General features: G+C 42.0%; 1 protein-coding gene across 8 annotated transcripts in view; it reads right to left on the bottom strand.

The window, feature by feature from the left end:
- RBM20 (RNA binding motif protein 20) overlaps nt 1–26,648 on the bottom strand; it is a 103,898-nt gene that overhangs the window by 12,463 nt on the left and 64,787 nt on the right. For 3 of the 8 annotated variants that reach the window (XM_085064873.1, XM_085064880.1, XM_085064879.1), the window contains exons 2-10: nt 13,959–15,138; nt 12,312–12,373; nt 12,064–12,155; nt 11,627–11,724; nt 7,379–7,522; nt 6,362–6,493; nt 4,440–4,519; nt 2,961–3,645; nt 1,012–1,110 (exon numbers count right to left, since the gene is read on the bottom strand). In XM_085064873.1, coding sequence (XP_084920999.1) covers nt 1,012–1,110; nt 2,961–3,645; nt 4,440–4,519; nt 6,362–6,493; nt 7,379–7,522; nt 11,627–11,724; nt 12,064–12,155; nt 12,312–12,373; nt 13,959–15,138 — 2,572 coding nt within the window. Of the gene's footprint in view, nt 1–1,011; nt 1,111–2,960; nt 3,646–4,439; nt 4,520–6,361; nt 6,494–7,378; nt 7,523–11,626; nt 11,725–12,063; nt 12,156–12,311; nt 12,374–13,958; nt 15,156–20,925; nt 21,747–26,648 lie in introns of those variants that run through there. The other 5 variants (XM_085064876.1, XM_085064874.1, XM_085064875.1 and 2 more) reach the window with 5 other exon arrangements.

Consider the following 26,648-nt stretch of genomic DNA (forward strand, 5'->3'; position numbering starts at 1 on the left):
CTTTGCTGGACCAGGTCCTTTAAATTCATATGGTGACTGGGAAAACGTGGCTTCCTTCTGCAGTCATTTCCTCCCACCAGCAAGATCCCTCTGCCAGGGACTGTGCTGCTAGCCACTGGCCTAACCCTTAGGAAAAAATGGGTTCACAGTTGTACTCCAAGGTACATGTTCTGAAATACTTTATACATGCAATTACAGATTTATACAGACTTACAGGACTCAGGCACTAATACTGGACTTAAGAAGTCTTAAAATTAAAAGGCATATCTTACTTTTAAGACACACTTGAAGCTTAGATTTCAGCTCCCAGACTCCTTGTGTACACATAATCTATTAATAATCTGTATTCTCCTCCTCTCTGGCCATTCCCACACTTCCCCACCTAGAATCCTAAAACAGCATGAAAACTCTGTGAGTTGGCACTGCTCTTGCCAGGAGATCAGTTTTCTACAGCAACAGATATCAGTATCTTCCATATCTGACCATCAACCCATGACCCTACAGATATGAAGCTGGAGGAATTCCAGGGACATTGCTCTCCCTGATTGCAATGCAGCAGTAGGGGTGTTGTAAAGGCATTATTTAATTAAAACCAGAAACAATCAGGACATTACTATCTATAGTTTATAAGGCCAATGTTCTAAAAAGTATTCATCATAGTACCCTCTTTCTCCACTCACTGACTGCATCTCCTATTTTTGGGCACAGTCTGTGAAGTTACCCAGTTCACTTGGGCATACATTCCTTACAGCTGCCACTGCCAAGGGCTATGTATGCGAAGCAATGTACATGGGCAAAGAGTAACTAAAAAAAGAGTTCTGGAGACATTAGGAAAATCTGTCCCTTAAAGCAGAGGTCAAGATAAGGCAAGTTAATTTAGACAACCTCCTTCTCCAAACCCTTTCCATGTTTTTTCATGAGGAGTTAACATTTCATTTGGGAGAATGTGCTACCTAACTTGGGGTTTCAATCATTTTCTCAAAGCAGCTACACCAACAATGTGTCACCAACCTTCTCTTTTCTTGTGTTTTCCAGAATCTCTCCAGATTCTTTTCCTTGTTTATTATCTGAAGGTGAGCTCTTCTCTGGAACTTGCTCCTCTTTTTCAAGCTAAAATAAATACATATACACGTATAGCAACACACAGTGGTGCTCTAGTATGTTTCTATTCTGGGTTTAGAGAAGCAAAGTCATTCACAAGGTCACATTCTTTATTTCTAAAGTTTATGCAAGTCAACTAGGCTGTGGGAAAAGACCCAACAATTAAATTCCATTAGCAGAGCTGCACAAATAAGAATTAAGAAAAAGAATTTTAAACCAAATTAGAGGTGTAATTTATATCACAGAATTGGCTAAAAGACAGGTGGGGGAGAATGTCAATTCATTAAAATTTGCAGCCTCCACTCCTCTGTTCTCTTTCCACATCTGCTATGTTGGCTCAGACATGGTAAGGAGAGCAGCAGTGTTAAAACTCTGCAGAAGACTTCAACTGTTTTGTTTATTGACATTGGATCAGTTGAAAATGGAATTGCTTGCACAGTTCATACTTTGGAAGAACAAAAGCACAGTACTACCTGGTATTTAGTAAAAGAGGGACAACACAAAAGTGCGAGTTCAAGACATACAAAACTATTTCTTCCTTTTAAAAGAAGTCACTAGCAATAGTCCTTGGAGAGGTTTGTCTTTACAGAGCAAAGCCACTGTAAAATAATTTGGAAAACATGCAGAGGAGTGTGATTTATGATGCTGTCTGACATTTATGTCCAACATCTCCTCCCAAGGAACCATACATCATAATGAAACACCAGCCAAAGGAGAAAGATGATAAAAGGTGGTAAAAACACACATATCTAAGGCATGAGGTAGTGCTGCTGGTGGTTACAGACTAGTGAGTTACAAATATAGGAAATTCCACCAACTTGGCCCCACATGAGAAGAATGAATGCAAGGTCAACTGGAAACAACCAGCAATGGCCTGGCAGCACAAAGGCACAAGCAAGAGATGGAGCCCTGGTCAGCCAAGCTGCTGCACAGCCTCCCATGCCAGCAGCCCTGGGGGTGGATGACAGCAGAGTACCCCTGTGGGACTCCAGGGGAGGCAAGGTGGCCAAGAGACAGAAACCAGATCCCCAGGGGGTGGGGATATGACTATGGGCTGTACTGGGACTGAGCAAATGAGACATCTTGATGTGCTCCACTTCCTACTTTTTCCCAGTGGAGAATCAAACCCACAAACATTGCCACTTTATGACTGGAAGCATTTCTCCAGAGATCCCATCATTTTATAAGTGAGCTGATTCAGTGGTTCTTGCCATGGGAAAAGATTCCTGCCAGCACACTGAAGAGAGTGGTGTAAATTACCCCTGGCACAGCTGAGGGCAGGAACATACGATTAACAGAAACAATTGCTCTGTTGAGTTATCCAGAAAGAAATCTTTCTCGTAAAAAGTTCATTCCTCATTTTAATAATATAACAATCACTTCCCTGTATAAATGCTATGCATCTCTGTAAAGTATAACTCAATCCTCCTCACTGGCAGTGGAAGGAGATGATGGATGCAGAAAGAGCAGCTATGGGGCATTCTGCACAGAGTTAGCAGGAGGCCAATCACCCCTTCACACACAACCTGCATGCAAATAGCAGCCTGTCACTGGGTTTTGTTTTCAGCTGTCTGTGCCATCCCCTCACTTGTTACCCAAAGGTTCTGTGCTAGACACAGAATGATAATGTCCGTGTACCCAACACTGCAACAGTATAATAGACCTGCATGGCCTGGGGAAAATCAGGGATAAGATGACCTCCCAAGACCTCTTCTATCACTACATTCCCTGATTTTATAATGGAAAACATTTCATGTTGCCAGCATCATACCCACAACAAATGCTCTAAGATATTTAAGAAAATATATTACTTCAGCATTTACATTACTTCTTACATACACTTTTAGATCTCTATTTACCTCGTTCTCAGGAGTTTTTGTTTCCTTCACATCACTGCCTTCAGCAGTAGCATCTTCTTGGTCTTTTTCAGCTTTCTTCACCTTATTCTTATCACTTTGTTTTTGCCTGGAGCCCTCAGATGCTTTGCTGTGCTTCTGTTCAGCTGCCTCCTCCCTGGCAGTGTCTTCGCTGTAAGAATGCCTGTGTTCCCTTAACTTTGCCTCTTCCTTTCGCTTAGATCTCCCAGGTAAATCCTGCAGCTGCCTCTGAAACTTGTCAGATTTTGACTTTGAGGACTTTCGGTAATAGTCATCTTCCCTGTTCTTGTAGCTAGATAAAGGGTGAAGGGACCCAGGGGAACCAGTCCTTAAGTACTTTTCTCTGTGTCCTCTGCCTCCTTCAAGCCGTTCATCCAAATCAAACTTGTCCAGTTGGCGCGAATAATGTTTCCTCTCATGTACCCACGTGTCAGTCCTGTCCCTCTTCTCATCCCCGTTCTCTCGCCATTCTCTGCCATCTCTATCTTCTTCCCGTCGAGAATACGGGGACTGATCCCATGCCTCTCTCCCATTTCCCCAGTCGGTCCTGCTGGTCCCCAGCGGGCTGTGTGGTGAACTGCAGGAAGTAAAGCTGGGCGTGTGGGATCGAGGTGACAGTGAGCGGCTTATGGGGCTGCGGGAGCGGGGCCTGTCCGTGCCATACCTGCTGCAGGGGGAAAAGGCAGCTGTAACTGGCTGACCCACTGCTGTCTACCAATTCTTGTACACTGGAAGCTCATGGGGACTGCCCTGGGGACTGCGAACCTGAGACCTTTCACAGACATGCACTGCACAGCTGCAAACAGTGAACAGGAGAAAAGGCAGTGTCATAGCCACAGAGCTTAACTAAATCCCCACAGAACCGTCAAGAATATATTCATTCATTCTTAAAAGCGTCTCATAGGGGTTTAGCATTAAAAGCTTATAATATGTTAATACCTTTACAATGACCCTAATGTATGTACCCTTAATACCCTCTGAGCTAGGGCATCTCTGACACAAAAGTGACAAAGGCCACCTGTTTAAAAGAGATGCTTTAGGACTGTGGTTCCTCTCCAACTTTGCTGAAAGTTCCAGAAGTCAGAGAGATCAGAAATGTACCCAAATACATTTCAATCTGAACCGCCTCCTTCCCACTTGGTCTCAAAGCACCCACAGCCTTTATGCTTTTCACTCTAAAGGGAGGAGAGTGGAACAGCTTCATTTTTATGCTCTTCACATGCCAGACAAATTTTCTGAGACATCATCAATAGGAAAGAGTTATTTTCATAACATGAATAGTTTCAATCTGATCTCATTATGCAGGCCCTGTGCCTACTACTGAACTATATAAAAATATACACTATTTTATATGTGAAAAGCAAATCAGGAAAGCCAATCAAATAAGAAATGGAAGCACACAGATGATGCTTCTTCAACCTGTAGGTTTACAGACAATTCCAGACTATGGAGAAACTTTACCTGTCCACTTCACGCAGCAGGTCCCTCTCCCTCTGTGAGTGGATGTCCTGGATTATAGCAGCCACATTCTTACCTGGTTTCTAATAAAAACAAAGACACTGTTAAGCATGCTACTTTACTCTCCAAGCTGATACAGGTGATTTGTCCTTCAAGAAACAGTATCCATGCTTCATTCAATTATACTATAACTAGAAATATTTCGTTTCAGTGGTTACACTCTCTTCTGCACTTGGCTTCTCAACAGCACGATCAAAGCAGTAAAATGATACAAACGGAAAATTTGCTCCATTACGTTGTAGCACTCTACTCATACTTGGCTGCTCTAACAGGCTTTGAAAACCAGCTTGTCCTTCCTTGTTACACAATCACTACAGAGCATTTTCTAGGAACTGGATGTAAGAGGAAACAAACCAGAAAATTTTTCTAATACAGAATTAAATATGTATAGCAGCCTATCTCTGATCCTCCAGGAATGAACTGCCTTCTCTTGATCTCAAAGTTACTCATTCTGGAGTACAGCTCTAAAAGAGTATGTTTAAAAAAGGAAAGCTTCAGACAAGCTAAGTGCAAGATGTGTACTGGAGTGTGGATTACTCCTACGTAGGATGCACTACGCAGGCTGGAGTGCTCACAATTCCTCAAACACTTGGAGCACACACAGATGAGCAACATAATCATGCAGGAACTCAGCAGTTTGTAGTGGTAAATAGTTCACGCACATTTCCCACTTTGTACTCGTATTTGTTTGCTTTCTTTCTTGTGCAGAGCAAAATAATTCCACAGCCTGAAAAGCTGCCATTGGAAAAGCAGAAAAATCTTCCTGGAATCTAGACAAACTATCACATTCTCCTGGGTAACTCCTGCCTCCCTGTCAAGATGCACCATCTCCACCACCTAACATCTGAACCCCTCCCTGTACCACATTAGGAAAGACTGCCCTGGGTTACCAACTTTTGGCAACTACTTCAAGTCTCCTTAACCTATATACATATACAGGAGAAAAACGGACTTTTCCAAAGGTCAAACCAAATCATCCAAGTTCCTTTTTTTTTTTTTTTTCCTTAAGGCTCATAAAAGGCCCCTTAACCTCTTAAATTGGAACATTACAGAGCTGATCTATAAAATAACTTTGTGCTGTGTTAGGTAATACAATATGGAGCTTTTAAGCTCTGCACTGCCAGTTCTGGTCCAAGTCACCATGAAATAAAATTACTCTCTTAGCATTACATGGCAGTATATAAACCTCTATAAATACGCTCACAAGAGTAGTGATCTTTGGGCATCATTCAAGTGCCCACAACAGAAGTGTCACACACTTTACAGAAAGTCTAAAGAATAGTGCTCTGGTTTGATTCTATGTTAAAACAAAACAAAACAAAACAAAACCAAACCAACCAAAAAGAAAAAACTTGCTTTATAACTTAGGTGATTCACAAAAAAAAAAAAGAAATCAGTGTGCTGCTTAGTCCTGTTACCACTGCTTGGTGTCAAGATTGTACTATGGTTCAAGCATGAAAGCAGTGAATAAAGCATTGTTCCAGGCTTATTGCCTGACTAAAAGGACAGGACCATCTTATTTTTGCTGACATGTTGTATCTTACACATGGCTGCGTTTTAGACCTTTGTTAGACCAAGCAATGGTGGGACCCTTCTCAAGGAAGCACAGAAGGGATTTTTGAAATAATGGTATGAGAGGACCAGAGAAAATGGGGCCTTTTCCAAGAGTTAAAATTTAGAATAAGATCAAGCAGCTAAGTATAAAAGATTGATAACATATATTCATTAATTTATCTTTCTGAATTTCTTTTTCCATAATTCTACAGCATTAATTAGAAATCAGTAATCAGGAAGAATTTTTTAAAATGTATTCTCCAGACATGCCCTGGAAACTCACATAATTTGATCAGGAATGATCATCTTACCTTCAGCTGCAATTCCTTGTATCTTTTAGACATCCTAATAAGCAACTTGTCATCATTTATCATAGCAGGTTTTTCTTTGTAGTACTGTACCATGGCTTGGGCTGCTTCACTGTAAGCCATTTCCAGAAAGGCCTAGCAAAATGGAAAGAACTTTACAATCTATTACATAATTAAAAATATAAAGTATAAGAGAGAAATGGCAGCACAATATATTTTCTCTGGATTCTTCTAGTGCAAAATGTCTTGACAGTACAAAACTAGGTAGCTTTCCAGGCCTGAAGGTGAAATGGTAACATTCAGCCCATTTCTCAGCTTTTTAAAGCAGCAAATAATGGTTTCAAACTAGCTATTAAAGCCAATATGTGACCTTAGAAGCTGGTTTAGTCAAAACTTATCTCATTTTTCTTGACCAGTGGTGTTCAAGGCCAGGCTGGATGGGGCTCTGGACAACCTGCTCTAGTGGAAAGTGTTCCTGCCCATGGCAGGGGGTTAGAACAAGAGGGTCTTTAAGGGTCCCTTCCAACCCAAACCATTCTATGATTCTACGATTTTTAAACTTTACAATCTCAAACATTGCTCACTGGCATGGATTCTACATCCATCCATTTTTTCTGCTGGAGGAATGTGAGGAGAAGATATTCTACTCTTACCAGCTTACATCACTGGTACACTTAAGCTACCATAAAGAATAAGAGAAGTCTCAAAGTAACCCTAACAAATGGCTGAGAGAAGGCAGCCAAGTTATTCACTTTAAAAACAAAATTATTAAAAGTACAGTTTTACAACAGTTTTTCATTGAGATTTCTGGGATTTTTAAACAAGAACTATAAGGCAGTAGGCATGTTTGTGCCATCATCTAATTCAGTGACCACCAATTTTTTTTTTTCCTATGAGAGGGGGCTTCATATATTCAAGTTTCTATTAATAAAATGGAGGTTTTCCCCAAAGACTCTGTCTTCATATTTCTATGTCTTATACCACTAGATGTCAACCCTAGTAACCACAGCTATACAGTACCTGATTAGTAGATTTCATGAGGATATAGTTGGTGACCTTTCCAAACGGGAGGCCCAGGTTAATGACATCATTCTCTGTGCAGCTTCCTTCAGGGAGATTGCAAATGTGAACAACTCGACCCAGTGTAGATTTCCTCTGGGGAAACTGGGGAAAAAAGCCCAACTCAAACCAATGTTTTTATCTTAGATATTCTATCCTCTAGACAACATCTTACATTACTGCAAAAAATTACATGCTCTGCCATGCGTAACTGTTTTTAAGGAAAAATATTCTTTTAAAACTTGCATTTTAACATTCTGGTTTAGAAGTACAAATGGGAAGATGTCGCTGTTGAGCCGCTAGCAGAGTAAAGAACCCAGTTCTCAGTGGCAAGAAGGAAAGGCCCTTTATTGTTTTGATTTCATCATATATATAGAGTTTTCAAAGGTCACCCAGATTGGTCAGTCAGAAACCTCCCCCTAGGCCTGATTGGCCAGGCCTGCACCATCCAGATCTTGGGACACTGTTTTTAATAACATCCAAACTTTATCTTTATTTATAAAACACAAAAGGAATTCTCATGGGAAAGACCTGTGCTAGCCACAGGAAGGGAAATGTTGAACTGTAGTGCAGGTTGAAATGGAGTCTCCATCCCTGGATTTTGCAAAGTCCAGGAAGGATTTCTAGGAGAAAGACTATCCTTCAAAGAGGATCAACAATATTCCTGCAAAAACTAACTGTTCACTGCAGTCCCTACTGAATTTATGGATATTAGAAATTGATTTAGGTGACTACATGGGTGTTCAGGATAGCAGGAACTGAATTTAAATCCTTCTTTGTGGAACAGATTGGGCCAGGTGTAAAAGTGATCCCACTTAACTTGTGAGAGGACACACAGCCATACCTAGGGTTAGAAAACCTGCTACTTTCCCCTCTCACTGCAACACCACACAGGAGGAGGGACTTCTCCCCTGGGGATGCAGTGAGCACTACACATGCAGAGAGGCAAAGCTCCTGCAATGGGCTGGCACAGCTACAGAGCACTGGAGTGGTGATCACTTCCCAAGGGTGGAAGTCTATTTTGGAGTGCTGGGGCAGCTCTGAAAGAGCTACCCATGGAAAGCAGGCTCCACACTCCCTGTGCAAAAGGCATCACGGTACACCCAGAGAGAAAGTTAATTTACCGCAGCTAATGACAAGAAAAACATCACTCACACAGGATTAAATCTTTCCGGACTACCTCCATATTTATGACCTCTGTGTCAGAATCGTACTGAAGAAGTAACTCTACCTTCAGTGAAAATTGTGCCATTCAAGGGAAGATGCAAATCATGTAATCTTGTGGGATCAAGTTCACCAGAGCCATCACAAATGTTTGGCTTGTCAGCAAGTTCACAAGTTACAGAGCTAATGTTATCTTATTTACACCTCCATCCTATTGCCTTCCCTCCAGACTTCACCACTTAACCATTTGTGTATTTTTGCTACATTAGGACCCTGTATTATACAGTGGTCTGCTACTTAGCTCGCATCTCAGAGAGCCCACCCAGGTACATAAGGTAAGTCAAAGAAGTGCAGAAGTCCATAAGTAAGATTTTTTCTAGCAGAAAAGTAGAAAAGACCTGATCCTGAAAAAAGATAAAGCAACTCCACTTGAACAGAAAAGGTAGTGATGTCTGCATGCATCTGGCAAGGCAGAATGTAGCACAGAACAGAAGAACACAACTAAAGCTAGAGGAAAACTAAAAATCAAATGCAGTCCCAGTATAAGTACACCCCAGGTCACCAATCACCTTCTGTTTGTTTTGGTAGAGCTGTTAAAAGATGGTATGTAAGTCTATGGGACTAGAAAGGCTCAGCTCTTCCCTGCCTTGGCTCCAGAGCCTGTGTTCCCACACACACCCCTCAGCACATTAAATCAAAGAACTGTAAGACGTTACCACTTCCCCACAATTAGCAATGGCTTAAATTAAAATGCTGTGCCATAAACCTGCTGCAGTTCATGATTAAGAAGTGGTCATATACTCATGCCAGAAGTCAATGGGCTGTACCAAGCAATAATCTTGTCAGCTGATTGCAGTTAAACTGGATCCATTCATCAAATAGAGCTGTAAATCATAGCCAGAAAAGGAATATACACCTTCCATATCTACAGTCAGGAAGTTAGAGGGGCTATTGCATGCCAGGTGTTGAATGTAGATTTCAATAAGATTCGAAGTTAACTTTCTTTGCAACCAATGTCTACCAGAGGTTACAAATGCAGCTGCATGACTATTACAAAAAAAAATATTAAAAATTGATGTACAGCAGTGAAATGCACCTCATATTATTTGTGATATTATTTCACCAATCTAATTCAGTGACTTTTTATTACAGCTTTTTTTAAAAATTTCTTTTAATTCTTGCTTTTCAAATTATTTATACCTCTCTTGAGCTTCAAATGAATTTTTTCTAAAGATAGTAAGAAACTGCCAATCTTATCCCTCCAGTGCTAATGGCTCTCCATGCCCGAGTCAAGACTGGTAGCACTTGCCTTTTAAAGAGGGATAGAGTTATTTGCAGATGGACAGCACAGAGCAAGCTCTTCCAGAAATCTGAACACTTTGTTTATGATTACATGCAGGGTCAAGTGTAATCTCCTACTGCTCAGTTAAATGGCAGCAGCTTAGCTGAAAGTGAATACTACCGTGCAAAGGTGTAATAAATTATAAGCCACCTGGGTTGCAGAGTGAATGACAGCTGACAAACTCAGTCTTAACACCTCTAATATAGCTCCCTGCTCATCCAATGAGCTTCTGAAGAAAAAAGGGATTGACAGTGTCCAGGAAAATCAAAGTTACTGTTTCTTTTATGTCTCAAAATACTGCGGGTCATTCAGAAGGAGGACTTCTTCAGGCAGCTTAAATGATAAATAGTGACAGATTCTAAAGAGAAATGACACTGGTATTAGCAGTAATTTCATTTGTTGCAAAGTTGACAGACATGATGAAAAGGAACATTCCTCTGCACCCACTGCTAGTCCACCTCTGACCTTGGAGGCAGCTGTCATGAGCAGCTCTGCTCTTTGCTCGCCTGCACACACAGTGTCTGTGACAGGCAGAAGCTGAAACCCCTCCAAATAACCTCTTGCACAGTAAAACTGCATGGTAGAAAATTGGTTGGATTAAGGAAATCTGGGTGACCTTTCTGCAAGCAGTGCCTGATGTGAACTGGAGTGTCGCAGGGACACAACTCAGCCTGGCTTTCCAGAGTGTCTGAGACCACATCAGGAAAGATATATACATAAAAGTTAACAAGGTGAAAACTTGAACCCCTGGATTACTGCTGCTATTCCATGAACGCTCTAACATAAGTCTTTGGTGTGTCCAGCTCTAGTTGTAGCTTTCTGATATGTGACGAGTTTCATTTTAACCCTAACAACTCTGTATTTTCATTATTAATTTGATTTGCTTTTATATGCCTTTTTTCCCACTTTTAAAATCTTTCTGCTTTGTCAGTGTAAGACCCCTTTTTAATGTTGGTTCTTTTTTCTGGAATTTTTTTATTATAGTACTAGGAATTCAAGTGTGCATTACAGCAATATAACTGGAGACCTGTGTTGAATGCAGGGCAGGGATTAATAAACCTAAACAACGGAAGGCTCTACAGCAAAGCAAACTTGCTGAAAGGCTACCAGTGACAGCAGAGGATATAAATACTATACTAAAATAAACTAAGGAGAAGTTAGTCCAGTCTAATGAACTGATCTCCGACCTTCAGGCAAGTAACAGTGAAGCTCCTGCCACTGTCTTTGCCACTACTGCTGCCTGCGAGAACAACCTCAGTGTGAGTGAGGCATAGAGCAATTGCTACAAATAAATAACCAGAGAGATAGAAGGTTGCTTGATTGGGTCAATACTGAAGGTAACTAAAAACTAATTCAAATCTTCATTCCAAACTGAAGCTGGCCTTCCTGGGTCAAAAAGACTCAGACAATGTGGGGGAAAAAAATCAATGGAAAACACACACAAACTTATTTATCCACATCCCCAAATACCCCTGATAAGCAACCAAGAAAAACCAAACCAAAACAAAAACTACAATCAAGTTCATATTTGGTTAAAATCAAAAGCATAAAAGAACTACAGGGAAGATGAAACAAGAGAGTGAATGTTCAGATTATTGTCTAAAAGAAAGCCTTCAGGGTTTTAGTTCCAGTAATTTTAATTCCAGTAATTCTTGGCTTCTACAAGAATCCCAACACAGACATCAGTTTGCTTAGGTACTCACTCTTACCCCTGATGGAGGAGAAGAAAATGTAGGACCTGGCTGGCCAAAGGATCTTGCTGGTGTAGTGATAAAAGATGCGCCAACATTTGGTGGATAATCTAAATAATGGATTACACATACTTCATTAAAACCTTGACTCACATTAATTGCATTAATGTGCTAATGTCCCATTTATACAGTAAGTAATTTCATAGTGTCTACACCAAATTATACACTGTTCTGTTGTACTATAAAAACAAGTTACTGTTTGAAAGAAAAATAAATTCATATTTCAAAAGGCACGGTATTGGCTTTTAGCCTTTTTGTGCACACCTTCTCAAAGTTTTTCCTTGGAAACTTTTATCACATTTTATTTAAAAAACCTAGTTGTCCTCAGAGACTGATTTCCCTTTCAATTAAAAAAAATGTTTTTAACTATTGAACATACAACCATTCACCTTCGATACTGGATGGATTGAAAACTGCTGCATTATTTGGTGATAAATGCAAAGTTCCATCTGCTGAGCTTAACATACACCGGATACCAGTGCTGGAAAAGAAAGAAAAGAACTTTAGGAACATGTACAGTGTGCCAAAAATATTAAAGCTCAATTGCTAGGCAGTAAATTCCCGGTGGAAAACCACTGAAGTAAGGGATGCTCTGTTAGCAATTCAGTTTGAAGAGTGACTCTAAAATGATACTTACTTATCTGAAAAAGCCATACATTTTTGGATGTGAAGACTTCCCTTAATGTGCTGATCCCAGTCCTATGTTGAAACAAAGAGACGATGAGCACAGAAAAAATCCTGAGACAACTATACAAGAGATTATTCTTCCATTCAGTTTCCATTATTTCACAAACAATACTGAGATGCTGAAGATCAAACTGTGTGATGTTGGAGCCAAGCGCACCTTCATCCAATGCATTTACGGATTCGTTATTTGAATGTTAAATTATCAGTTACTTTACAAAAGGAAGGTTTCCCTGTATTAGCTTTTAAATTCACTATATTTCTAGTAATTAAGTTACTTCACTCTAGCTGAAGAACTCATCCTGCAAGGTGCTAAGCACCCTCAACTTCTGCAATAGCCATAAGGAGGGGTGTTCAGTATTCAGGGCAGCCAGAGCTTACTATTTCACTAGATCAGCAGCATTTGATGAAGCACATTTAGCTATTTACATTTCTATGATCCAGTTGAGGCGGTGCATTAAAGACCAACTAACAGATTCCCTGAAATTCACTCCAGTTACATTTCCCTTGCCCTTTTAAAATGTTTAATGGAAAAAAGAAATGCCCAGCATGCCCTAGACAGGGGCTACTTCAGCCCAGCCCTGCAAGATGCAATAACCACAGCAAAATATTTTGCAAGCAGTTGCTAAAAAAGGGAAACATGAATGCAAATATATTCAAATATCCCAAATCCCTGAGGTGTGTAGGGATCAGGTACTATTAATTTGCTAGCCATTTTCTTTCTTACATACATGCTGTTATAGTTTAATTGTCATGCCGCCATCAGCATGAGAACACATGCCTTTGTGGTTAGGTGCTGGTCCTGTGATGTGACAGAAAAGGTCATGAGGACTTGCTGAGCAGGGCTCACCAGGAGCCCAGAACAACCATGGATGGCTGTGGGGCTCAGAGGGCCACTTAAGTGGCCTTCTTCAGATCTGACCTATATAACGTGATCTACAACACACTGCCTGGGAAACTGGGAAGCTCTTTCTCAAGGGCGAGGTTGAATTTGGAGCTCTCTTGGCAATATGAACAGAGAGGTGGGAGCACGGTCTGTACCATATGTGCTGGGCAGCTTCTTGCTTGCAGGTCAAAGTCATTGGGGACCTTGAGCCCTAAATTTTCCAGCGAAATACCAGGAAAAAAAATCCAACAGAGCAATTGTTAAAATAATTTTATGCAAAAAAAATGTGCTGTTTTGTTTAAGCAAGCTGCTTCCATGAGGCTGTTAGGGGGAAGCCTTTGGGATCAGAAAGGGAGAATCAGATGAAACTACAGACGCGGGGTTGCAACACTGGCCTGAGCACTGGGGGATCAGCTTCAAGCTCCTCCCCGCCTCGCTCTGGGCCCATGAGGTGAGCTACCACCTCGGCTCAGACCTCACATTTCTCACGCCACTGCTGTAATCTCACCATCTTTCACGGCAAGACGTGGAACAAAACCAGATCTCGAAGCTCCGGTAACGGCCATTAAACAGATGTACCATACCCTCAGCAAAACTACGGCCTTTTGTTTCTGCTTCTCTCAGGGCACCTCTGTAGTGATGGACACTGGCAGTGAGCAGTGGCAGCCTGTTAAGGGTCTGAACCGTGCCCAGGGATGCCCTCAAACCACTCACCTTCAGATCGAAGATCTTCTTGTCGCACAGGGCGCAGACGTGGGGGAAGTGGAGAGGGGCCACGCCGCGGAGGTCACCCAGCTGGTGCGGCGGCAGGGAGCGGGTGGGCAGATCGGGCGTGCCGCCACTGCGCTCCTCCTTCTGCCTCATGCGAGGGCTGCCGAAGCTCTGCGCGCTGTGGTTGAGGCGGCCGAAGGAGGGGGGGGCGGCCGTGCTGAACTTTGTGTCAGGTGTCGGCTCTTCGGGGTTGTACAGCTCGTTTCTTATTTCATACTGCTGCTGACTCGCTGACGGCCACAGGCTGTCGCCGGGCATGAGGTCAGGCTTGTTTTGGCTGGGGAAATTAGGGATATTTTCCCACTGGTTGCTTGTACTGCTGCCATGCAAGACAGGGCCGGGATCTCCTTTCGGATGGGAGCCGGTGTGCGGGTCGCTGGGGAAGGCCCGTGCTGCCCCGTGCTGTGCTGCCGCCCCGTAGGACTCCTTGGGAAATGCCGCTGCCGCCTCGTGCTGCTGCTGGCCGGGAGCCCTGAAGTGACCCTCGTAGCACGGCCCTGCTGCCGAGGTGGCAGTGTGGGTGCCACCAGCGAGGAAGCCATGCTGGCTGGACTGTTCCCCCTCCGAGGCGAACGCCTGAGGGGCGGCAGTGACGGCGTTTTGCTTGTTGTACTCATAGAATCCTCCCGCAGCAGAGGATGTGGAGGCACCCGCCTTGTTGAGACCCACCACCACGGGTTGCTGGCCTGAGGTCGGAGCCATGACGCTTCCAAAGGGATTCATGACAATGGCGTTGGGGGCCTGGGCCTGCACGGCTCCTAGACCTCCTCCCGGGGCGGCTAAGGCTGGGCTCTGGGCAGGAAAGGCGATGCTGCCGGAGGGGAACCTCGTGCCGGCGATGCCGGGCCCCTGCGGCGGGCCTGCGGCGTGGCCCTGCGGGGCGTTCATCACCGTGGGGTGCCTCAGCTGGTTGAAGAGCGGCTGGGACATGGCCACTTTGGAGAGCACCTGGTTGAGGACGGTGGCGGCGGCCGGGTTGTTGGTGACGGCAGTCTGAGCCAACTTCAGCCTGTGGAGCGTGAGCTGCGCCTGGAGCTGCGCCAGCTGCAGGCTCGCCGGCGAGGGGAGCAGGGGGCTCGGGGCGCCGACAGAGAACGGACTCTTCTCCAGGAGCTTGGCAGCGCTGCAAAGGAGCAGGATCTGGGTTAGCCGAATTCACCCCATGTCTACCTGTGCCCACCTCCTGTTAAAGCCTGGCATGGGATACACAGCTGCTTCCAGAGATTCAGTGTATTCAAACTCAGGGAAAGCAAAGGGGTAGCAAGCCATCTTCCCTTCTACATCTGCTGCCGCATCTCTTTCAACAAAAAACCTAACTGGTAGTCAACTATGCCAAAGATCTTGCTTTAAAATTCTCATTTCATCCCTCATCAACCTCTGGACCAGACCTTCAGCTCATTTTAATTACCTATAGAACTTATTCTTCTAATGAAGACCAGGAATGGACGCCACATAGGCCCTCCCCCAATATTCCCAAATCAACAATTTTCCCCCTTTTCTGCACTTTATGCAACCTCCAGCCTCCCTGCTAAGACATCACTGATCCTGACTGATTTTATGGTATCACCATTATTCCCTTTACCCACAAAGCAGGGGGATGTGAAGAAAAGGACATCAAAAGGGATTTTAAAGCCAGCCCCATAGGTATTTCCCACCTAGCACATCTGGCTGCATAAAGCAAGATGAAATATTCCACATGCATTTATTTCAATTTTTTACAGTTCTCATGTTATTAATCTGCACAGCAGCCTGTTCTGTAACAAAGTATATAGTTTCCCTGTTGAACAAATGCAAATATAGAGGAGGAAAAAAAGTGAATGATCTGCCAGAAGCAACTACAGACAGACTCTCCTGAAGAGTTTTCCCTGTTCATCTGGAATGTAAGACAAAATTTCTGCAGTGCCAGCTGGTGAAAATCCAGGTCTTTATTCTTCCTAGAAATAAGAAGTACACTGAGTGTTGTCCTTCAAGTCTCATATATGGGATGAATAAATGACTGAATTGCCTGCTGGAATTCCAGAGCTGGGAAAATAGGAAATTACTTTTTCAGGCATATGGTGGTTCCTTGCTTTGGGAAACATCTTTGACACATCTCACCAGTTCACAGCAGCACCACCAAACAATCAGTCATTTTCATGCCTCTACTGGAAAAATGTTATCCTTCACTTTCCACCACCCCTGCTCACAGACAGCACAGCTACTCAGTGCATTACAAATGGCTGTTCATTCTGACAGTGAGAGCAGAGAGCACTCACACAACAGGGATGTGGTCCAAAGCTCAATTAATTTATATTGTAAAAATGTATTGAGTTTCAATTGAGGCCTTTCAAAGTAGCAGGAGCTATGCATCAACCACCATGCAACCCTCACTGTTAATAATTGGCCAATTTGCTAAACTGCATGGATGAAGCTGTAGTTAATGACAAATGTCTTGTCAGCATGCTACATTTGAAAACCACAAATTAGGAAAACATCTGCTTAAATTCAAAGTATGACTAAGAGAAAATGAATGGGTTTCATATTTAACTTCCACTAGCAACTGCAAGGCACATCTGTCTCCCAAAATACAAAACGCCGTTTGGATAAGTGCATCATTATGTAATGACACGACTCCCTGCCAGCACAGGCTGACACCAGTGCTCAGCTTCAGAGCTGAGGTGCCTTTTGTTTTCCCATGTGGTTTCCATCAGTTACTCTCTGACTTGCACTTACAACACAGTTTGCTGTAAATTTGATTATGGATGATAGTCAGGGCACAAGTAGAGTCAAAACAACATGGAGGCTCTCAGAAACCCTGGCCTCTGAGATCCTGAGGACCCATAAAAGCTGCTGAGGAGCCCATGTGGTGAGAGGGGCTTAGCGAGACAGTGTAGGTGTGACATGGGCACACGCACTGTCACTGCCCCTGGGAGACATGGCATGGCCCTACACTGAGGCCCTATTGTGTCACCAGCATCTGGAGTGTCCTGGTTTACAGTGCATTTTCTGGGATTTGCCACAGTCTCAACAATTGTTTCATTTTATAGCTAGTTATACCTTTTTTCTTTAAGTAAGCTGCAAAACTCTTTTAAAAACTTTTGCAAAGCACACAAATAAGATCTGCCCAGCGGTCTCAAAAAGAAAAGCCCAGCAGCATATAATGTTTTCAGCTCAGGAGCCACAGATGACTCCTGTTCCCAGCAATCTAATTCCACTGTGCTGCAAGCCTACGCAGCAGTGTGAATGTCCCGACAGCTGCAGCCACTTCCCAGCTCTGGTGGCTACCTGCTGGACAAGGCACAGGCTCCCTCTCCAGAGAAACCATCTCACTTGACACTGCCACAAGCCCTGAAGCTGCCTCAGCCTCCTCATATTTTGACCAACTTTAGAGCACTGTCCCCAAGAACCCGCCCAGCACACCACTAGTGCCCTGCCAGAACACCCCCGGCTGGGCATGCCCTGGGCTCTGGCTCTCCCCAGCTCTGTGCTTGCTCCTGGGATCTGCTGCTGGGCGTGGGGAAGGCAGGGCCAGGAGTGCCCTGCACAGCTGCATTGGGAGCTGCTCTGGCCATCTCGGACCAACAGCCTTTGGCCCCTGCTGTGGAGTGGGACAGCACCAGCTCCCTGCACCTGCTGGCTTCATCCCTGGATCGCAAGCCAGCAGTGGGAAAGACTGGGGCTGCAGGAAACCTTACCTGCAGAAAGATAAATGTTTAAGCCACAGCCTCCAATCCTCTCAGAGAGGGATGGAATTATTGGGGATGGATGCTCCCACGCACCATTAGGTTTGAGAATGGCTATAGCTTCAAAATCTATGTCTGTTATGAATTTCCGGATTTCAGGGTGTTTCAGGTTGCAAAGTTTATCCTCCCACAGCATAAACAGAGTATTTTATCATCTAACCAAGGCAAAGAAGGAAAAGCTTGTTCATGAGTCAGTGAGAAAATCAGATGAGAGGCTAGAGAAGAGCTGTGTATAAGGCATCTTTTAGAGAGACATCCAGATTTGAGGATTTCTGTGCTGCTATGAAATACATAGCACAAGAGATACACTGGGCCAGTGTGCTCAGATTTGAAAGTTTCTTTCTTTCTATTCTACTACCACAATGTTTATATGTTTGATAACATAATTTTGTAAATCATCTTGCTACAAACTTACTAACCTACTGGAAAGTGCAAACACAAGGTAACTATAGCACTCAGCTAAGGCATTTTGTGAGTGCTGTTCCCCACTTGGACACACACACCTCCCACCCCCAGCTCATCCTCAGGTTACCAAAAGGCAGCCCCCACCTGCTCATGGGGGGTCTCTGCCACAAGATGATTGAAAGCAGCTGAATGAAGCTCTCATTCTCCATCAAGCGCTCAGGGAATTAGCTTACGTCAGACAGTTAGCTCTATCCCGTGCAAAACATTCCCGATTATAAGGTCAGCAATGTAAAAAGTAAACAGAAGTTGTCCTCTGCAATTATTTATTTAACACCCTCTGTACAGCTGGCCCAAACAAGCACCACTAGGAATGCCAGAAATGGTCTTTCTTTGCTAAAATAATGACACGCAGGAGTGCTGCTGCACGGTTCTGACAAAGAAATCCATAGGCCAGACAAGTTTTCACACAGCTCTGAGACACAGGAGTTGAAATTGTACCTTGATATCTCAGCACTCACAATGGGATTGCAAACACTGGCAAGGTCATATCATCATAAATCAATTCAGCCCACCTGCTATCCCTGTAATCTTTATTATGCTTTTAGCATCCAGGAACAGTGTCGGAGGTAAGGTATCTAGATGGTAGGATTATTTGAGCAATCCTGTCTACAAGAGTGATGAAAAGGCTGACCACAAAACATGTCTATTAGAACAGACCAACAACCTGGAGCTTGATTTTCAACTGACAAAACTAAGGGTTTCAAAATACTGCCCAGCACCTTTCAAAGTCAATCAATAAATTTAAAAAATCTGGACTGATAAATTGATAATCTGAGTTGCAACTGTTTATATAGCCACAACTATTTGAAAGGGTGTTAATTTGAATACTTAAAAAAACCCCAAAACCAATTCATAGCAGTGCAGAATTTGTTTTCTTGCATCTTCCATGAATCTTGCATATCTTCTAATATTTTTGCATTCCCTCCCCTATGAGACATTTGCCTTTACATATAATTACACCTACCTGTCAAAATATTTGCAAGCGAAATTTTTAATATTTTTTTGTTCCAAAATGTGCCTTCCCTCCCCCCCCCAAGTTGTCTGTATTATTGTGTTAAAATTTCAGAATGAAAATGACAAGGACATTAACATACCCAAGTATGCTAAACATAACATCACTCTGCACTAGTACAGTATTAGATTTGAACATGTGCAGTAGCATGCTGTTTTTTCTAAAGCTGCTTCTTAATCAATTTTTCTAGCAGTTAGCAAACTTTAAATTTATAATCCTGGACTCTTGAATACATCACACAGAACCATTTTCTAATTATGCAAGCACAAAATAAATTATATTGTGTTATGCAGAAATGTGAACATCCCTTCCCTGTAATGTATTGTTTATGCAAAACATATGGGGCTGCCTTCTCTAAACTCATCCAAAACAATTGCCACTGTACTAAAAAAGCAAATAAAAATGCCTTAAAAATATATAAATCAACTGCTTGATGATGAAGTTGGCAAGATTATTTCCAAATAAAAATGCATCATTTGACAGTACTTCACTGAAATTACATGTTGTATGTAAGGACAGAATTACACCTCTTGAATACAACGGAACTAGAATGTTGTATTTCAAACACTGGTAGGAGTAAAGGCAAAGTTCATCAATGTCCACAACATATATTAATTATAATAATAAATATTATAACTACATTTTATGTAATGCTGTTTTGCTGATTCCATTAATAATTCAGGGTCTACATTCACTTTTGCTTGTCGAATAAATCCAGCACTTATGCCAACAAAAACTGGAGCATTGGTTAAAAACTGAACACAGGAACTTTTCCCCATTCCCCAGCTGATACTAAGTAACCATTTATTTTCCCTTCATCTCCACAAGAAGTATTTTTGTTCAAGTAAAATGAATTTCTTGGTCAGAAAAGCTTGGGAAGACTGCTGAAAGGAGAAAACTCTTCACCTTTATAATTTAAACTCTGAAATCATCTACCATTACATTTTTTTTCCCGAGTTCTGGTTAGAAATGATAAAAAAAAGAGATCATGTTTCCCAGTAAGTTCAGCTAATGATGGGAAGCACTAAAAACCTTAAGCTACTTTAATACATGTATAAGCTGCAAGTAAAACCCTTCTTATCCCAAATAACGATTTCTAAAGCCCTCCATTACACTACCGAGAGAGGAAAATAAAACAACAGCCAATGTATACATGTGCTTTGCCAAGTGAGTTTTGCATGTTTGGCAGTGCTAAACTCTACTATCTGGACAATTATCCAACATAACAGTTAGCTGGAAGATGAAATGTAAAATGTTATCACAGAGCTGCTAACCCTGATGTTTACAAAGCTAATGGGAGTTAAGTGCTTGCCTCCTACCAAGAGTCCTTCTGCTCGTTTGAAACTTTCAAGCCAAAATGTTCTCTGCCAGGCAATTTTCACTGAGAAAGGAACAAGATAAAGGGGCAAAACACAGTAGCTCTGTCTTGGATAACCGTTCTTTGTTATGATCACAGAAATAAAATTAGAAGCGATCTTGGGAGGATAGTTAGACCAGTTCCTGAAGTGGGATCAAGCTGAACTCAACTACTCGGGACATATTTATTTAATCTGCTCTTAGAAAGCTTCTTTGGTGGATATTTTATGACCTCCAGGGATAATTAATTGCTCAAATCCCCTTAATTTTATAAAACTCCACTAAAGCCTATGGTGGCTGTCTGCTGACACTGTAAACCAGTCTTCCCATGCACACAGAGAAGGGCTTCTCTTACCTTCCTGTAGCTGCTGTTATCATATCTTCTCTGCAATCATCCCAGCTCCTTTCTCTACACATTTTGTGTGTTGTGTTTGTTTGCAATGCCCAGTCTGACTGCTTTTCTTCATAAGAGCACAGCCCCGTGGTTCCCTGTTACACTCAGCCCCTTTCCTGAAGGGCTATTGCCCAGAGATGCTGACTGGGAGGAATCTTGGGAGCTCAGCTGGTCTGACTTCCCACACAATAAAAACCAGTTCAGTCCTTGCTTCTTTTGATGGTCCAATGGGTTAATTGTATCACCATTTCCTTTTATCCTCATCAATATTGCATCCAGGTTACGTCAGATCCGGTTTGTCAGGATTGCTCTGAATTCCCATGCTGCCTCCAAAGCACTTGTAAATCCTCTCCTCTTGGCACCAGCTGCAGATTTAATGGATACTTTGCTCACCCACGTTATCAATGAAAGCATCAAATAAACTATGGACTGTTCCCAATAAGGGATCTCTGATGCACTTTCCATTTGCTCTCCAAACACCAGTAATTCAAGGACAGGTTATCTACCTTGAAGCCTTGCTTTGCATGTTTAAGAGACCATGTCTTTTCCTCCCTGACAGTCACTTCTGCTCAAAAAACCCAATTGTCATACTTGCATTTGGAAGAATAAAAGTGTGGATCATCTCTGGTGAGACTGATTTCTTATTAACAACTCTTGCTCTATATTTCTGGGAAAGTTGTCTCAGGTGGTTGTTTAAAATCAACTGTATATTCTGGCTTCTTTGCAACAACGGTTGCTTCTATTTCATTTTAGCTGCTTTCAAATGCTGAATCCAGTGCCATAGAAAACATTTGGTACCTGCAACACGAGAACAATACCAGGTACCACGAAGGTCTGAGCTGGCCATCTCACTTCCTCTGTTTGTTTCTCAGTACATCTTTTATCCTGAAAATACGCTTCTCATATTGTGTGGAACTCCAGATTGCATGCTGGGCTTATTCCTGCTTTCCCCCATGCAATACATCTCTCCATAAATATTTAGTTAGGCAAAGTTCAGCTCTTTTCAAGTAAGACACATAGCCTTATGTGTACCACCTAAACCCAAGGCTCCATGTCATTATTTCCAGAAGCTGGCAAAGTTATCATATATTATATGATATATATATGATATATATATTATATATATATATATCTCATATAATATCTATAATATCTATAACATCTATAATATCTAAAATATCTATAATATATATATATATTGTTTCATTATATTTAAATGTTGTTTGGTCTTGATAACATGCCACAGTATTTCAAAGAAGTCTCTGAGGATTAGCATGCACATAAGAACATTGGTCTATATTTTAAATTTCAGTAGGCAGCCAAACGAATGCCTTTAGCTGTACTGCAAGCATCTAGCTGTAACTGCTTCCCAAGGAAATGTAAATCTTTATTTACTGAAGTTAAAGAACTATATTTTAAAAAGCATGTTTCAAATGTATGCTAAAACCTGTCAGAAATAGCTACAGCACCAGATCAGTGCCCTCAGTAACATGTTGCAAAGTTCTAAATTAGTAGAGAAATCGTGTCACAGTTTTATGGAGCTTTCAGGGTGTGCTGTGACAGTCTGGCAGTGCCATGCTGCCCATGCCTGTCCCACCAGCACCCTTCCCGCGACAGCTCTTATCAACTAGGCTTCAAATACCCTTTGCTGTGCAAAGTCCTCAGGTCGGATGATCCGTGCCAACCAACATCTCAGTAGGGGTCCCGTAAGGAGGGGTCCTGGGGATTCCCCATAATGTGGGACCCCAACACCCATGGGCCCTGTGCAGATGGTGGTGTCAGGGTGCTGTGCACACGTGTCCCAAACTCCCTCCTGCCCCTGCCCCGGACCGCCAACAGAGCAGCCCTGGGGACTTGCCTGAGGCCAAGGAGCACAGAAGGCCTTTTGGGGAGGAAAAGCAGGAGAAAAGGTGGAATGGACCGTAATGCAAATCCACAGGGTGGGACAGGGATTAGCACGGGCAGAGCCAGGTAACTCCGGCAGGACGAGGCAAGCGGCTCCAGCAAATGCACCCCAGCTCCGGGAGCGTGCTCCCGCTCTGCCACACGGCTCGGTGCTCCCGCTGCTCCCAGCCTCCCCTCGGAAAGAATAGAATTCTGAGGGGAAAGGATCTGGAAAGCTTATTTTAACATAACAAAGAAAAGAAAATGCAGACATTAAAAAAGAAAACAAGTCAGAACCCTTTAAAGGCTTTTTACATAAGAACATAGACAAATGCCCAACAGAAAAATAATCCTTGACATATAGTATTTACTACAGGAGATATTACAGTAATATTTCACCACACCTCCTGCTAATGTGTTCTCTGCATGGCATTGTTAACCACTACAATAATAATAAGTTTGAGTGTATCAATATCTCGCAGTGCCTAGAGGCACAGCTGTTTTCATTTGTATGTTGAAAGTAGGAGCCATAATGTGGTAGGCGGATAATTCCTCATTTGAATAAGCCATTTCTATTTCATGGTAACATAAGACAGTATAAAAGCCCTTTTACCAAGGTAATATCTTCAGTTTGTAGACAGGAAAATGACATATAACTGTGGAAAGAGTAGAGTATGAAGAAGGATTTTTATTTCTAAAGTAGCTTCATTTATGCTCAAAGAAATGTTTGCCATTTGTGGGGGAAAAAAATTAAACTCTCCTTTTATTTTTAAATATTAGTCCCAATGATACATTTGAAAAGTTTAATGAAAAAGCATGTTAGTAAAGTAAGTCTCTGGGAGAACACTACTGACACAGGCTACAGAAATCACACACAAACCTGAGCTCTTCTCTTTGTATCCTGGGTCAGCCGAAAAGCGACAGCTTGTGACTGCAAGTCACCCAGGAGCATGACAATCATTTAATAATTAATCTACTATCATCATCTCCCCTAAAAGCTGTTTACATGCTATGTGCCACTAACCAACATAGCACATGAGTGCACGAGCAGAAATTCTGGAATAGCGCCTATCTGAAGTGGCTGAAATTATTTACTTTCTCTTTATCACTAATGTTGAAACGTTGGCAATTTCAAGTAATAAATTTCAAAAACATCAAACTATCAAAGCCAACCAAAACCCCCAAAGCTTCAGTCATATTTCAATCAGATTTATGATTAGAAAACCAGAACCTCTGCAGATTTCCTAAGATATATACATATTACACAAGTACATATTTCGGCCTATTTTTCAGCTTTCCTTTTATGCATATTTTAAAATGACATAATTGTTATAAATTCCTTTTGTTTAGGTACTCACACACACTACTGGTATACATAAATGATACATGAACATTGTGAAGCCCCAATCTAATTCAGTTACTGAAGCATGCTGCGAAGCCTTGACTGATTTGACTGCAGCAAGAGAAATGCTCCTGTATCCCTTTTTGGTTATATTTAAATTAAACATAAAACATCAAAGAGGTTTGCTCTCTTTCCATCATCTCTTTGAAATCAGGCTTTAATACTAGGCCGTAATATTCATACAGTTCCACTGTATGTGCAGAAGTAATGCGCAGTGTATTTTAGCCTAGAAGCTTTCATTATCTATTTTGCAATGAATGTTGCTCACTGTTTTCTTTAATGCATTCCAATTTCTATGCTAAAGAATTTTAATGTGAATCTTAAAAAAATATATAGGAGGTTTTCTTTCATTTTCTTATGTTAGAGGGCAACAGTTGTATGAATCAGACCTGAGCATGTTTCTTCTGGCAGAAAACAGCCTGTGCCAGAACTGCTGCAACTGTTTGGCTTTGAGAAGTTTAATTTATTGTCTTGAATAATAAACTGCCATTCAATCAACCTTGCGAAACAAAAACATACAACAGGACGGTGCTTAAATCTTGAACAGGAACCAAAAGAGTTTTCCACAAAGGAAACAAAATTGGGAGAGGCGTTTTGTATTAAATAACATCAATTATTTTGTTCTCTCCTTCTGTCTGCCTTCAGTATTAATTAGGAGTAACTGACAGTTAATATGCTCTGAGCTCTGCACGGTAAAATTGATTAGTATACTAAGAAGGAAAATAAGAATCAGTTTTTGATGAAAAATATCAGGTTTCAGAGCACTGCATGTGGCAGCTGTGAGGAAGGAAAAAGTGTCAAGATATTAACCTATCCACAACACTGAGCTGGGCATTTGCCCAGTCCTGCTGACAGAACTGTCAATGGAGACGGCCGGCCACTATCTTTTGGTTAAGCACTGCATTATTTCCTCTTAATTTTTGCTTGATGGTTTGTCCATTTTTACTATAATGCACATGCTCTGCTCAGCAGCTGTTGTCTAAATGTCTAAGTAGCTTACATGACTGAGGAAAAGTAGGTTTTTAGTTATCCCACTGGCCTGCACAGTAGATGTTACACCTTGTGTTACTGATGTATCTTTTAAACACAAAACACCCTAGAACTCAGATTAATTTTTTGCGTGAAAAGACATCTGAGAAAGTTATGACCGCTGTTGCTTTAAAAAAAAAAAAACAACAAAAAACTTATTTTATTTTGAATTATCATAATTATTTACCAGGCTTTACTTCTGAAAATAAAAAGCTCTTTTGAAGTATCAAGTTATAAAAAAAACGTAAACAATCAAAGGAAAAAACAAACAAAAAATAATACTGATCTGATTCTTCTTATTTTGTATTCCAAGGAACTCTATTAATAATCTAATGAAGGCGTTTCCAAATTCAAATGTCTTTGAAATATTTTGGTATTTTGACTTCTTTCACTATTTGCAAATAATTCTTTGCCCACTGGTTGTAAACAACATTAATATAATTCTGCTTTGTGCCTACTCACACAAACTATGAGGCTTATTACAGGGTGGTTAACCATGGCAAATCAATAGGATACAATTGGGTGTGGAATGTCTTTTAAAGTCTAAAAGCCCTTTATTACAAAAAGCTAAGCACGATAAGAAGCTACTGCCCAAACCAGATCGTATCTTTAATCTGAAATCCCAGTTAGCTGTTGCCGCCAGAGCTGCACTTGCCTGCCTTTTTCCTTCGTTACGGAAAGAGCTGTACTTATAAATTAAATTTTTAAGATCGTTAAGATACTCCACTTGGCAGATTAGAGTCCCTCCTCACCGAGGACAGGGAACACAGGCATTTTGGTACGGCGGTGGGAGGACACGGGTGACACGACATGATCTTACCTTCTTGCAACATGAAGGGCTGCCGGGAGCAGCGAGCTGGTGCGGAGGGAGCGCGGCCAGGAGCCGATGTCAGTGTCGCGCACATGCCTCCCGGTAACATCCCACTGACATTCTACCTGCTCTCTGCACCCCGATTATTTACAAGCTTCCTTACAGAAAGTCACAACTTTAGGAACGAAAAAACCCACCCCAAATGGAGGACTGGAAGGCGGATCACGTGGCCACCAGGAGCCGGTCCTGTTGCATTACACGCAGCAAGTGTGGATGGCAAACAATATCGGTTGATGTTTATGCCATATGTTCTCGATCTCTTCACGTATCAGCACCAAAATCCTGTTTCTGTACAGTGTAATGCCACAGGATCCTACTGGGAAGAGGGTCACAGTCTAATTAGGCAAACTGCGGAAAAAACACGGCTCACTAATGAAGACTGAGAGAGACTGACTTTTACAAAGCAAGCCCTTGCCCTGGAAGGCAACAAGCATTACTCAGCTGAAGTTTTAACAATTTCTTAAAACACGCACTCAAATACGTCACATTTTATCCCCT

The sequence above is a fragment of the Lichenostomus cassidix genome, chromosome 6 (genome assembly GCF_008360975.1).
Source record: "Lichenostomus cassidix isolate B80296 chromosome 6, HeHo_3.0, whole genome shotgun sequence".
In the NCBI taxonomy this organism is placed as follows: domain Eukaryota; kingdom Metazoa; phylum Chordata; class Aves; order Passeriformes; family Meliphagidae; genus Lichenostomus; species Lichenostomus cassidix.